This window comes from Vanacampus margaritifer, chromosome 4 (genome assembly GCF_051991255.1).
Source record: "Vanacampus margaritifer isolate UIUO_Vmar chromosome 4, RoL_Vmar_1.0, whole genome shotgun sequence".
NCBI lineage: Eukaryota > Metazoa > Chordata > Actinopteri > Syngnathiformes > Syngnathidae > Vanacampus > Vanacampus margaritifer.
Window position 1 is genome coordinate 30,292,658 of NC_135435.1, and position 13,880 is coordinate 30,306,537.

Here is a 13,880-nt window from a genome sequence, read left to right on the forward strand (position 1 = left end):
GCGCACAGTGTCGCTCTGAGCTCCAACCTCCAATATTGCAGCAAACGGGTACAGAGAAGTTGCATATTTTGGTGCTGGTTGTATTTGAAAGAGGTCCGAATGCAAATGTTAAAGAAGGAATTGGCTCCCGGACTCTGGAATGCTGGCTCGAAGGTGCGGCGGCTTGGATTTAGGAGCGCTCAGTGAATAGAACAGAAACGCTAAATTCAGTCCCTCACTCATATAGAATCGATGAGCAAGTCAATTTTTTGTCGTATGTTTGCTATCAAGTGGCCAACGCGAGCAATGATGTCTGGGCAGCATCTTCGGGCATTACAGAAAGACCACAACAATATGCGAATAAACACAAAAGAAGATTGACATTTTTGCCAGAACATTTTGAGCTTAAAGGGGACCCCCCCCCCCAATAAAAAAAACATCTTGAATATTGACTGTTCTATGCAGCCCCACAAGTCAAAATACGGTATTCTGGTTAATATTGCATTAGTGGAATATAAGATAAGCAGCAAAATCCAGCCGTTTTTATCAATACCAGAAGGTGGCCATTTTGCAACTTGCTGTCGAGTGACAATGACATCATAGTTGCTCAGGTCTCGGGTAACAACCAATCACAATTCAGCTTCTGAAAACATGTGAGCTGTGATTGATTGTTGCCTGAGCCCCAAACAACTGTGATGTCATCTTTAGTCGACAGCAAGTGGCAAAATGGCCGCCCCCGGAGAGGGCTAAAAAATGGCTGGATTTTGCTTCATAACTCATATTCCACAAATGCAATATTAATCAGTCTGTCATGTTTAGACGAGTAAGGTCACATAACATATTTTTGTCAAGTAATGTTTAAGGTTGACTTTTTACTGTATTTGTCGTAGCACTGATGACTGGCAAAGGCGCCGTGTGTGTTCTTGCATGAACCTGAACGTTTAAAGCCGCATGTCGACCTTAAACTGCGTATGCCTTCCCGGCAGACATCTGACCCGCAGCTCTCTGGCTCCGCCCGCCCGCCCGTGACATCAGCGCTTTGATCAGCCTGAGCGCTCGTGTTCGCACAAAGCCATATTTAGTCGCGGCAAGAGCTCACATGCCCGGATACCTGCAGTGTAAACACACCTGCTCGGCTCTCTCTAATGGACTTAACGATGAACACCACCTGAAAGAGGTCCGACCCGCAGTCGCCGTCGCCACTTAATCTGTGGGGTAAGGTCTCATTGATGCCCCCCCCCCTGACTACACCACCCACGATATCAACTTTTATATTCGACTCGGAATTTGCGTGCAACATCCCTTAGATTATATTCCAAAGGGATAAAGTCCAACCGCCGTCGCCTGGCAACAGTGCACTGATAACACTTCATGGGTTTCATAACAACACGTGTTAGCGGCTGGGTTGTAAAATTGTCTCCCACTTACGTGACATGATGCATTCTCTCTGGTACTTGAATAGCATGAAAGTAGCCTTCAAATCGGGGTATCAAACTCAATTTCGTCGCACGGCACATTATGGTTTCCCTCCGATGGCTCTTATGACTGTAAACAACATGTACAGTATCGTCCCTTCATTATGGTCTATGTACATGCAGTGTACAGTTGCGCCAGCAATCGATTGTTACGCGTATTTCTAACAACAAATTAAATTTGAAATCAATAGTCTTGTAAAATTGTGACACTCAAATGTTGATTGACAAAAATAAGCGGTGCAGTTTATCTTAAAGGAATTGATGCAAAAATGCTGATAATATCTGTTAGATGTGGGCAAAAATTGCAATTCTGGCACACTTTTTTTCCCTCCAAAATAAAAAGGATTAACCCAAAAAAAGCAAGAAACACGGTATTTGCTTTAGTGGACCACATAAAGTGATGGAGTTGGCCCAATCTGGCCCCAGGGCCTTGATCTTGACAAATCCCGCAGAGTTAAAGCATTGTGATGAGTCTTTTTTCCAACACGTACAGTATGTCATCCATTTGGATCAGTGATGTGGCACGTGTACCATCTTTCTTCTTTTTCTTTGGTCCGTAAGCATGGATGGTGGCCAAAGATTGTTCAAGACAATGCAAATATGATCTTAAAATGATTAATCATAGTTTGTTTCGTTTTTTTGTCAACCAATTTTTGTGGTTAATCTCAGTTGATTTATTCCCCCAGCCCCAGTCGAGATAACGCTCGTTGATGATGTTATCTGCATCAATGTGACAATGGCTTCAAGCACAGCATGGAGCCGCAGGTTTAAAAAAAAAAAAAGAAAAAGAAAACTGTGATATGCCAGTGATTTGGAATGATAAAGTTAAATAACGAGCAGAAAAATGCCATTTGCATGATGTGTCAAATTTAATATGAGCAGTTTGTTCAACCATCTAAAATTCACTTGACTCAAAGGTGTGTCAAGCCACACAAATCCATAGAACCTCCCCAATGACACGTCTTCAATTAGCCCGATTTTTATTCCATTAGTGCCTTATGATGTCAAAAGAAAGAATACCAAGTACGGTTTTCGAGCTATGGCCTTTCTAAATGTGGGTGCCACGCCCACTTTTGGGATCCGGGAATCCATCCACCCATTTTCTTAATCGCTTATTCCTCACAAAGGTCGCGGGGGTGCTGGAGCCCATCCCAGCTGGCTTCGGGCAGTAGGCAGGGTACACCCTCAACTTGGTTGCCAGCCAATCCAGGGGGATCTGGCAATTGCACACTAAATTTCGGACCGTCTTTGGGGGCCCGCATATTTTGTGTTAAGACCTGTAAATAATTGCCATATTCGTGTATTCTGGCCCTGTCTATGAGTGTTACCCATCTGTCTAGTATACTTGGTTCAATGTGGTAACAATTGGGCAATTGACTTTTAGGACAGTTCGTTTTGGAAGGACTCCATTCACCCAAATGACCCTAAAATGGCCACTTCAAGCCAAAATGGCAAACTTCCTTTATTCTTTATCCAAAAATCATTAGGACATAAAGAGACCCCCCCTGCAAATTGCCAGCAAGACCTTTAAAAAAGCTATTTAAAAAAATGTCAGGCTACATATATTTGATTTCAGTCATCTGTATAAATCAGAGAAGGCCCTAAAGAGGACACGACACATCATTTCCTGTTTTAAGCAGGTCTTGTGTGCTTTAGAGCAGAGTTTCCTGTGAACGCTTTGGCGTGGTCTGAAATAGAGGAAGTGAGCTGGTGGTGCGCGAGACGAAGGCGGCCGCGACAGTGGCTTCCCTGAAGATTTGGGACGGTTTCTATGACGACAACCAGACCGATTTGACCGTTATTTGTCATCCGGACGCCACTGTTTTTTTTTTGTTAGTTTTTTTTGCCACGACCCCAGAGGGTTCACAGTGTATCGGCGGGTGAAGCCAAGCCACACAAACACATGGTTTTGAGGTACTGACACGCATACCCGACAAACCACAAACCATTATGGTAAAGCTGTTTTTGTGCTGCTCGCTCTCATCGCTGTTGATTAAAAGCGGCTCACAGGGGCGAAGCGAAGCTGTATTTTGCCTAACAGTGCGCAGGCAGCCATTACTGCCGGGGGTGGTATTAATCTGATCAGGCCCGCCGCAGGAACACAGGTTGGCGGTCGCTCGGGATCGGCCACGCTAAACCTATTAGCTCCCAAATGGGACTCGCCATCACTTTCTTTTCTTTTGCTACAAGTTAGCCGTCTCCTGATCACTTTTAAGGACATTTGACACATCTTCTATCAGTGTTTAGTGAAAACATACAAACATTTTATTGGCATTACCACAATTGCATGTTTACATAAAAAAAAAGGCGATTTGAAGCACAAAATGACATTAAGATTTTGGAAAACAAGTGTCATTGAGCAAGATACTGAGCCCCCAGTTGCTACTGATGCTGTGCTTCATCTTGAGAATTTTACTAGCTTGCTTTCTTCGGCGTTAACGCCTCACCTCACCACCTCACCACCGTCAGCCAGTGGCTCACGTTAGCTACTTTTCTTTGAACTTGGCATGCCGGGCTACTGACTCAACATTTTAATTAACCTCAGGAGTTGTTGCTAGGCGTCCTTTGGTTACTATTAATATGATTATAGCAGCATCTTAAATGTTGTTTGGCTGAAAACAGAGAGATGTGTTGCTTTTGTATGACAATGGTGTATTGGTGCACAGAAACGTAAGTGTCCAAACTACATTTTTTGCAAATAGCTTTCAATACGTCATGTCAGGAACAGAACCAAGATGTCCTAAAGATCTTTTCTGATTGCTACCAAACTTGAATGAGGTGTACACATTTTTGTCTGCTGAAATTGCCGCACTTCTGTACAGTAAGAAAGACAATGCTGCAGATTTATACATAGCTTGACCCAAAGCTACACATGCCTCTAAATATCACACACATTCTTTCTCAAGACGTAACCAAGCCCAAGCGTGGTGGCGGCTCTTCTATTTGCTTGGTAACGTCCACAAAGTGCCTCTGCGGTCGAATGGCGCGGTAACAAAAGGTGGGGGTCGGGTCGGTGGCATCCAACCTGGGGAGGAGCGCTGATCAAGGCCCGGACCCTGATTACAGGCCGGCCCCCTGCACGCCTCTCACAATAAGATAATGCTATCTGGGCTGACAGGTATTTGGTTTCAGCAGGCCGAGGTAATAACTGTCACCACAAACATTAAGGAGACCTTTCATCCTGCGGCCCGGTGTTGTCGGCTGGCCGTTTTTGCACACACAGGTCGCTTTTGTGCAGTGGGGGTGGTAGTGAGGAGAGGAGGTCGCGTCAATGGGCAGGTTTGATTAAATCAAACAGCCGTGACTATCTAAATGGCGGTGGATGCAGTGGGGCCCCTGAGGCACTGACGTCGCTGGAACTGATTTAGCCACAGAGCTGATAGTGGGCCTTAAAAATAAGCACCAGGCGGGTTTAGCACGTCGCAGAGGTCTGGCCCGTTGTATGTCGCAAGGCTACGACCTACTGGTTAACCAGTGCAGCAAGAGGGGGTTAAGCAAACGCCAAGTTAAACATCAAACTGCACTGAGTCGCACACCACCAACACTTTTTGGTCACACAGCATTGCTAATGCTGCGACTCACTTTGGGACCGGTGACTAACCAGGAATTCACGCTGTAAATGTTTTCCAGGGTGAGTCAGACTCCATATTTGGAAGGAATCTTGTTAAGTTAACCTCTTAAGATTTCCCTGTCAGTCCATAGCCCCTTTAGCACAGAGTTCCTGCGAAACGGTCGCATCAGAAGTGAAATTGGGGAATTCGAGCGAGTGATTGCACTCAAAAACATGAACATATATTATCACACCAAATCTCTCAGAGAAGTTATACCCCAGGAAATGGTAAAAAAATGAACCAATTCCATCCTTTGAGTCAGAATCACGCCAGTCTGGCAGTGACAGGCATCTGTTATGTGAACCACGTGGTCAGCCGTCACCATGTTTATAGTTCCCCCCCCCCCAGTTTTTTTTTCTTTTTTGTTGTTATTTATCACTTGGTTCATCGCTTGCACCGGAATTATCATTACCAATGCGGCTGAGCAATGGTAGCACACGCTTATTACAACTAAAACTTGGGAGTTGGCTTGGAAGGATGGCGTAAACTTTGCTCAACAAAGGAATCCTCATCAATCAAACAGGTAGATGTTCCTGCTCCGGTTCCTGACAGTCCCAAGTTGTGTTTATGCTTCTATGGGCCTCTTTGCTTGTTCCTCATATTACCGCTTCTTACAGGTTGCAATCATCAGGTCTTATCTGCTGTTCTCTAATATGATCAGGTGTTTGGTAAATTCTCGTCTGGTCTTGTCTGGTGTATTTATCATTTAACAATTGGATAATGAGGTTTGCAGCATGTTTGCACGCCTATTGTCCCGAACGTCAATATGGAAAAAATGTTTTGGGTGAATGTGCACTTGGAAGTTGTAATCACAATGTTTGATCATGATAAAAAAAAAAAAAAAGTCCTTCCTGAAAGTTCAGATTTCGCTGACTTTCAACAATCCACGTGGTTTTGCTTTCAGCCGTGTTTATTTGTACTTACCAGCATAACTCAAACTAAAGAGCTCCTCGGTTCATGAAGCATCTCCATTCCTATGGAGGTGACGTAACCCGAGTTTGTGGCAATTCACTGGTCAGAAGACAAATAATAAACACAGCGGAGCGGTTCCAAGTCCATCAACAGTTGCATTTTTTTTTCCTCCTGACAATTTATTGTTTCAATTCATACATGATCACGTTGTATTTTAACCCTGCTGAAGTATCAGACTTGAAACATATTTTGGCTGCTGCTCTGCTGGCTGCACCCACAGTTAATAGGCGGTTTAATCTCGGCAGGCAGGTGTCAGGTGGCCTTGAGGGTTGCCGTTTCCCATACTTCTTCTGTTACATTGACTTATCGCGGAGACCAGTGACCGGGTTTTGTGTGACTACCTAGTTAAAATTGCATGGCTTAGAAGGTTAAGTTGGTATGACTAAGCCAACTAACTGCTTTAATTACTCTTCTAAGTACATAAAGATTTGATTCATGTCTTTTTCCATGTCCGGCATGAATAATGGCTGGACAAAAATATGCACAGGACATTCATTTTGACTCCTATTATGGCATCAAAAATCATGTTTCCATTCCACCAAACTGTGCTGTACTGTTCAATTTGTATTGGTCGACCCCGATCCTTCTCGTGTTCATGACTTAGAATACCAATGAGACTGCGTGTCGTTTGACAATTATTGAAACAAAGAATATGATCACCACACCATACAGGGTGGTGCACTGACAGCCTATAAACCAGAAGCACAGGTTTATTTTTATGCCACTTTTTTCTTTCTTCACATTCAAATCATTCAAAGCAACGCAAAAGAAAATCAGTCTTGTCGACCAATCAACTCACTGTGTTGTGTTTCTAGCTCCACCCAACAAAAGGCTACAGAAAAAAAGGTTGGGTGTTAGAAGTCATTGATGTTGTGTTGTGGTCCATTTTCCTGAGTTGTGTGCAGGCGGTGTGGCTTCAGTTCCCAGTAACGGTGTGAATGTGAATGTGGTTGGTTAGCTTAGCATAGTCTCCGTGTGTGCCCTGTGGCTGACTGGAGACCAGTTCAGGTTGTGGTGTTATGATCATATTATCACTTATGCTTACAACTTTTTTGAGTCAAGTACTGACTTGACTTCACTTGATAGAAATTTGGTGGTGACTCGACTTGCTTAATTTCCCTTCTGATGGCCCCTCATTTTCCTCTTGATAATACATCATAGGTTCACAATGGGGTTTAGGTCGGGCGAGTTAGCTGGCCAGTCAAAGTCAATGACTGTGTAGGCATGGGCTTCAAACTGGGTTTTGGTGCCTCTGGTGGTATGGGCAAGGGGCCAGGTCCTTCTGGAAGCAGCCGCGCCGAGCCAGCCGTGCTCCTGTCAAGTAGCTGCGACTGTGTGAGACAGGTCTGCCGCCGCCATGGCTGCCTGCCCACCCACTGGCCCCAGAGGCTACCTGGATGCCGCTGCCAATGGTAGCGTATCCTTGTCCCAAAGGTTAAGCCATGCAAGTCTAATTACATGCAGACCTGCAAAGTGAAATTGTGAATGGCTCGTTGCAACAATGCTTACATGATTGCGACAATTGTAGACCTAATACATGCAAACTAGCCCGAGATCCGTGTGCATCAGAAGCAAATCGAGCCCTTCCCCCTCGGCGGGTGGCTATAACCGCTTTGGTGACTCTAGCTAACCTCGAGCTGATCAGTGACATCATGGTATTTCCTGCGCCTACCATGTTGACAATGGGTGGGTTACAAGCGAAACAGGTTTACAACAGATAATGCAAAGAAGCTTTACTTCGTACAAAAAATAAAACCCAACCCTCAGAACTTTGAGGCGGACGTGCTAACCAATCATTCATTGTGCTATATTTCAGAATGTTATTTCACACAAAATAACCCCCCCCCCCCACACACACACACACACACTTACGTCAATGAGATCAGATAGATAGCTGAAACCCAAGTACGTACGCCACCGTGATTTCTCGTGTATATTGCAGCCAATTTATATCTTATGTCCAATTTAATTTTTTCCCCAAGGAACAAACAAAAGAGCCTCACGGGCTGCATTGTGTGACGGTCTTATCAAACTTATGCATGCGGCAAAGAAGCTGCTATCAGTCCGAGTGCACTTAAGGCAATCGGATTAGACTCCAGAGTATTATTAGAACCACTGATTATCCTCTTACCTGATCCAACTAATTCTCATTGGAGGAGCGGGTTACTATTTATTCAGTACAAAAAAGCGAAAATATTTGGTTCCGAAATTGTGTGGAGGCGCTATTGGTGTTCTTCCCCCGCAACCCTGTTTTGGAGTTTCATGGATTTATTCAGTGCTAACCACTTAGTTCAGCGAGGACTCGCAAGTGCTAGGGAACAGTAAACAAAGGAAAACTGAGGAGAACGCCAGCTCTGTGGCTTGTGAACGCAAGTAGATCCCTTTTCGAAACTAGTGGGGGTCTCGCCGAGATCAGACGTGAGCTTGTAAATCCGGCTAACTGATCTTCCTGGCGCAAAGCCACATATGAGTGTGTTTTGACGGTGGCGGGTCACGGGAGCTCCTCTTATTTTTACTCGCAGATGTTAGAAGGTGGCACAAGGCCTTAACGGCGCAATAAATAGTTGGCCTAATTTTGAAGCCAAGCCCCCTCACCCACCGCCCCCTTTCTCTCTGTCAGCTGTCCCTGTACGAACCAAGGCCGGCACATACTGGTGGTTTTGGCTAGCTGGCAAGAGTGTGTGGTCTGCCGTGCATGCGTACGTTGCACTGTTCACCCTCCCACGGTGTTGGGATGAGTGCCAAGGTCGAGCTTAACTGTCACCTTGTCAACAGCAATGTTCTGATGCTTCCATAGCCACTGTACAACCTCCGTACTATCGATTGATTTACAAGTCCTTAGCCGTGCTGGGCTAAGGCAGGATAATACACGTAGTAATAACAATCCAATGAGCCTCCGCATTGCTCTTGGAATCACTTATTTGTGGTTTTATTCACCTTTTTGTTTAATTTAACATACCAAGAAACTGACTATTATTTAGTAAGCGCTAATGTCCTTATGAAAATCCACATATACGTGTTAACACAGTCGTATAGCGATGTTAGAACAAAAATTAGCCGCCGACAGCAGTTTTGCAGAGCGACACAAAATTGAGTGGACGTGTTTATCATGACGAAACACATGAAAAAGTCGTGGGCAGCACATGGTGTCAAAATGCGATGATCCTTTACTATAAACCCCGCTTAGTGACGGATAGGGACAGAATAGCAAGAAACAGAAATTGATGCCACCATTATTATTATTTATTATTATATATATTATTATTTTTTAAATATTTGCCTAAATTATCATTCAAACCACAAGTTTCCCAGTAACCATGATTTCATTTCAGACTCCTTTTTCAACTCTACCCTTAAAGGGATACTTGACTCAATGAGCCATTTTCAGCAGTAAAAAGTTAGTATTTTGTCCAGAATGAAGTTGATAACTTCATTTTTTTATTCATATAGAATTTATACCTTTAACAAACTGATGACATCACCTGTGATGAGGAAGTAGGTATTGACCAATCATGGCTCAGTTTGCTGACTAAACCCAGAAAATAGGTGAGCCATGATTGGTCGTTATCTACTTGCTCAGCACAGGTGATGTCATCTTCAATAATGAAGTTATCAAATTAATTCTTGACAAAATATTCACTTTTTACTGCTAAAAATGGCTTGATAAGTCAAGTATCCCTTTAATGATAAATGGCATATATCCTCTTAGCCAGGATTTTGGCACCATTTTGTGGTAGCTTATAGCGCACAAAAACTATGAATAGGTCATAATTTTTGCTGAGGATAGATTCAACAAAACAAGTTGTGTGAATAACAAAGTGGGAACAGGCGGGCCTCTCTTTTCACATGCAAATCTATTCAAAATATTTGAATAGCAAAACTGTCAAAAATTTTCTGAACTGCTGTTGGAGATGTGTGAGATACCTAGTACTGTCTGTATTCCGTGTAAATATGGACATTAGCCTGAGTAAAAGTGACATTATTTTGGTTCTAAATGCCTCATGCTTTGTTAAGCTAACCTTTTAAGCATTATGACTACATTATGGTATGTGTAATGGCTTTTAATGGGCTTACTAACAAAATGCTCATCTGTCTTTGTCCTTTCCAGCTCCCAGGGACATGAAACTCACTCCCCAGCAAGCTCCACTGTATGTAAGTATGAGAACTTTCCTTGCAGAAGCTGTTTTGCTTGTGTAAACAGCCATCTGCTTTGTGCCTTGAGTCTGGTCTCAGGTGTGCAGGTTGTTAACAAGAGGTACCTTTTATCATTACGAAGGTTGCTGCATAAAGTCTCGTGTTCTGTAATTCCTCTGAGGTGGACGGTTGAGCTCTAACTGTTGTATCGACTTGAGTACATGTAATTTTTGTTTTGTATGTAGCTAGCTATATTGTAACCAGAGCAGTATATTGAGTTGTTATTGCATACAGTCATAGGGTATGTTTATACAACAAAGACCCAGTAAAGGAATGTTCTGCAGTTTTCCGCTCCAAAATACAGCTGCGATGTAAACAAACTGTCAAAATGACGCGTTTTCTTAAAATTTCTCTTAAGTCTATCATGGCATCGCATAGCATAGCATAGCATAGCATAGCATAGCATAGCATAGTAGTTGGCTCTGTGACATGGCCGAGGGGGTGACTCGCAATTGGAATAGTGCTTCTGACACTGACCTGCCCATTGAAGTATTCATATCTGGTTGCTGACGGTGACCACTAAACACCAACAACAATTAGCGGCCTTAGGATGTTGTTTAAAACTTGAATGCAGATGGGAAAAGACATTTTGGAGCAATATGAAACATTTTGTAGCCTGCTAAAAATTCATCTAAACTGAAGTTGGAGTCTTAACTCTTTGACTGCCAGACGTTTTCAGAAACGGGTTGTCCCCAGTGCCAGCCGATTTAAGCATTTTGACTGATCTTTCAAGGTCCACAGAAAATGTTGTGTTTGGACTATGGAAACACACATACGACCAAATGAAAGATTGGACTCTCATCTTTCATCAGCAAAAAAAGTTTGTTTCTACCTTATTCCGTTCTTCAGTAATCAACAATAGAAAATGGTTAGTTTCACCTCTGTTTTGAAACAAACGTCTTTTAACGTCTTTGGCACTCCATAGGATTTTACTAAACGTTATTTAACGTTTTTGGCAGTCAAAGATTTAAAATAAAATAAAATTACAAGTACATGGAGTCCTCGAGCTACGTCGCACGCGACCTACGTCGTTTCAGCGTTACAGCGCCCGTGCCACGTCCGTAGCACCTTCTTTTTCGTTAATTTCCCACAGCAATCACGCTATTTTAAAGTTGTTGTTGTTGTTACCTCAAGCAACGGACGTCCATCAGCCGGTCGGCTCGCGATTGCTGGAACGTTCTGGGCGTTCGCACTTGGCAGGCTGAAAGAAGGCACAGAAAGGAAATTAGATAAGTCCGGGACAACAGTTCTGCACTTGACAACGTTATCTCCAATATACAGTGGCGCTCTGATTTCACACGGAACCAGTCAGGTTCATTGCCTCTTTAGGTATTTTAAGAGAAATTCTTATCAAGGTTTATCATAAAAGCCGACGCCCTGAAGAGAAATAAAACAAAGTTGACAAATAAAGTGAATTGCACCTGAATGCATTTTGTGTGTTGTGGTAATCCATGCACGCCATTTACATTTTTGACATTTCACTGGACATTAGTGGGGTTTCCATCCACCCATTTTTATTCAAATTTTAAATAAAACTGAATGGAAACGCTAGAAATTCGAAAAAGGGCCCAAAAATTTGCATAAATAGGTTTTACACTAGTTGGAGGGAGTGCATTTTGAAGCTTATTAAAAAAAGGAAAATGCTAATTTTGGCTATAGAAACAGGTTTTGCGAATAAACGCTTACAAGACCGGATACACGTCGCACGTTTTGACTGGATATTACGTCACACGTAGGTTTGTAGTGACAAAGCAATGGCGGACGATAACATAAGATATGTTTGGAGGGACGATGAAACAGAAATCTTATTGAAATTAATTAAAGAAGCGAATATTAATGCAATTTTAGATGAAAAACAGCAAAGAAATGCTACGGTTTATCAAGAATTACAAAAGCAAACGCATATGACGTCGTTGCACGGCGCAGTCGCTTTCTGTTTTTCTTCTTCTTCTAAATTACCCTACTGGTGGATCCCATCTCTATGGTGTCTACTGCCACCTACAGCGGCGGAGTCTACTCTCAAAAAAGAAGAACAGATGGAAACGGGCTAAGTCACATTGTCCGTTTTGCGCATTTTCAGTAAATTCGCTTAAATTTTTTTCAAAACAATTGGATTGAAACCAGACTATTGTAACCATCAAGTGACGTATTTGAATGTTACTGTATAAAAACTTGCTATCAAGTTCCAAAATTATTGGGGGAGAAAAAAAGTTTGAAAAAATGTGGTAGAGGCACATCACACTTTGGGAACAACCAAAGTTGTAGCGGGGGCTTCCGCAGCAAGACCGTCTCACTCACTGCGAGACCGAGCTCACCGCTCGCTTAACAAAGTGGCCTGCTGGGGTTTTGACCTGCTAATCATTGCGCTGCAAAATGGGGTTGGTGGGGGGAGGTGAGTGGGTGCGCACGGTTACTTTTTACCAACATCAAAAGAATAGCTGGTGGCTATGAACCACAATCGCCTGTTGAGTATGCACACGTGTAAGAACCCAACCCATCAACTTCAAGTTTTTGCCAAAATGAATAAATAAATATATATTGTTATAAATATATATTATTCCAAATTCTGTTTATAAATTCTAAGGAACTTACATAATTATAGTGTTTCTATTTTTTTTAATTGGTCTTAATATTTTTAAATTCTTAAACATTTTGTTTTGTACCAAAAAATAAATAATTGTTTGAGTAATCGTGATTTCAATTATTGCCAAAATAATCATGATTTTTTTCCATAATTGAGCAGCCCTAGGCTGGCATATTTTTTAAAACTTTAACTTTCCATTGGGTTCTTCTCTACAATATATACATTTTCACAAGTTGTTAAAAGTGATAAAAAGCGATTTCAAGAAGGCCTTGTAAATGCCTGGCCTAAAAATTCGGATTTTGGCTGAATCATTGTGGCATAATTGTCCCCAACTTCCTTATTGCAACTGATGTAAGATGACAGCCGCTTGTTATTCTGAGCAACTCCTCCTTCTACATTTGTACAAATGGAGTCATCACAGACAGATCGATAGGCACTCAACTCAAGCGTCTGTTGTCACAAGTCGCCCGCTGGTAATGTTATTTGTGGTGAGCGGATATTAATTTGGGGCCAAAACAAATGGAGGAAAAATATTGTTTCACTGCTGTCAGGAATAATTTGAGCAGCTACTTTGCTAAATGGATTCCACTATCACCGATTCCTTGTGATTGTGCAGATCTTATTTCCCACTAATATGTTTTCATTCCGGCATGGAGTGCAGAGTCACAAATCCGCCGAGGTAGCAATCTGCTCAGTAGTGCCTGAACTCCTAATTTCCAATCTGGGCCTAAGATAAGAGATGAGTTTTTAATGGAGACAATGTCATGCCTGCTGGCCTCCACCTCTCTCCATCTCATTTACTGCATTCACTACTCGTCTCTCCTTGTTGAGGCTGCAAGACTCCTCTCGCATGCTAAAAGTCTGCTGCTTGCTGTTTGGCACTCCACGCAACTTTTAGCTGACTAGTGGCAGATTGTGCGTTTGACACAGGGAGCTCTGCCCATCTTTACTACTGATCACGTAGAATCATAGCGAGCAGTTGCTATAGCTAGCACACGGGTCCCCTCAGTCAAGACTTTCCTGACATCAGAGATGACAAATCCACGTCCAGAAATTAAAAACCCT

At 42.7% G+C, this 13,880-nt stretch overlaps 1 protein-coding gene across 8 annotated transcripts in view; it reads left to right on the top strand.

The window, feature by feature from the left end:
* Positions 1–13,880, top strand: part of LOC144050206 (A-kinase anchor protein 13) — a 94,586-nt gene that overhangs the window by 2,870 nt on the left and 77,836 nt on the right. For 7 of the 8 annotated variants that reach the window (XM_077563272.1, XM_077563275.1, XM_077563276.1 and 4 more), the window contains exons 1-2: positions 1,066–1,194; positions 10,146–10,189. In XM_077563272.1, the coding sequence (XP_077419398.1) occupies positions 10,157–10,189 (33 nt within the window). In that variant the 5' untranslated portion in view covers positions 1,066–1,194; positions 10,146–10,156. Of the gene's footprint in view, positions 1–1,065; positions 1,195–10,145; positions 10,190–13,880 lie in introns of those variants that run through there. The other variant, XM_077563274.1, reaches the window with a different exon arrangement.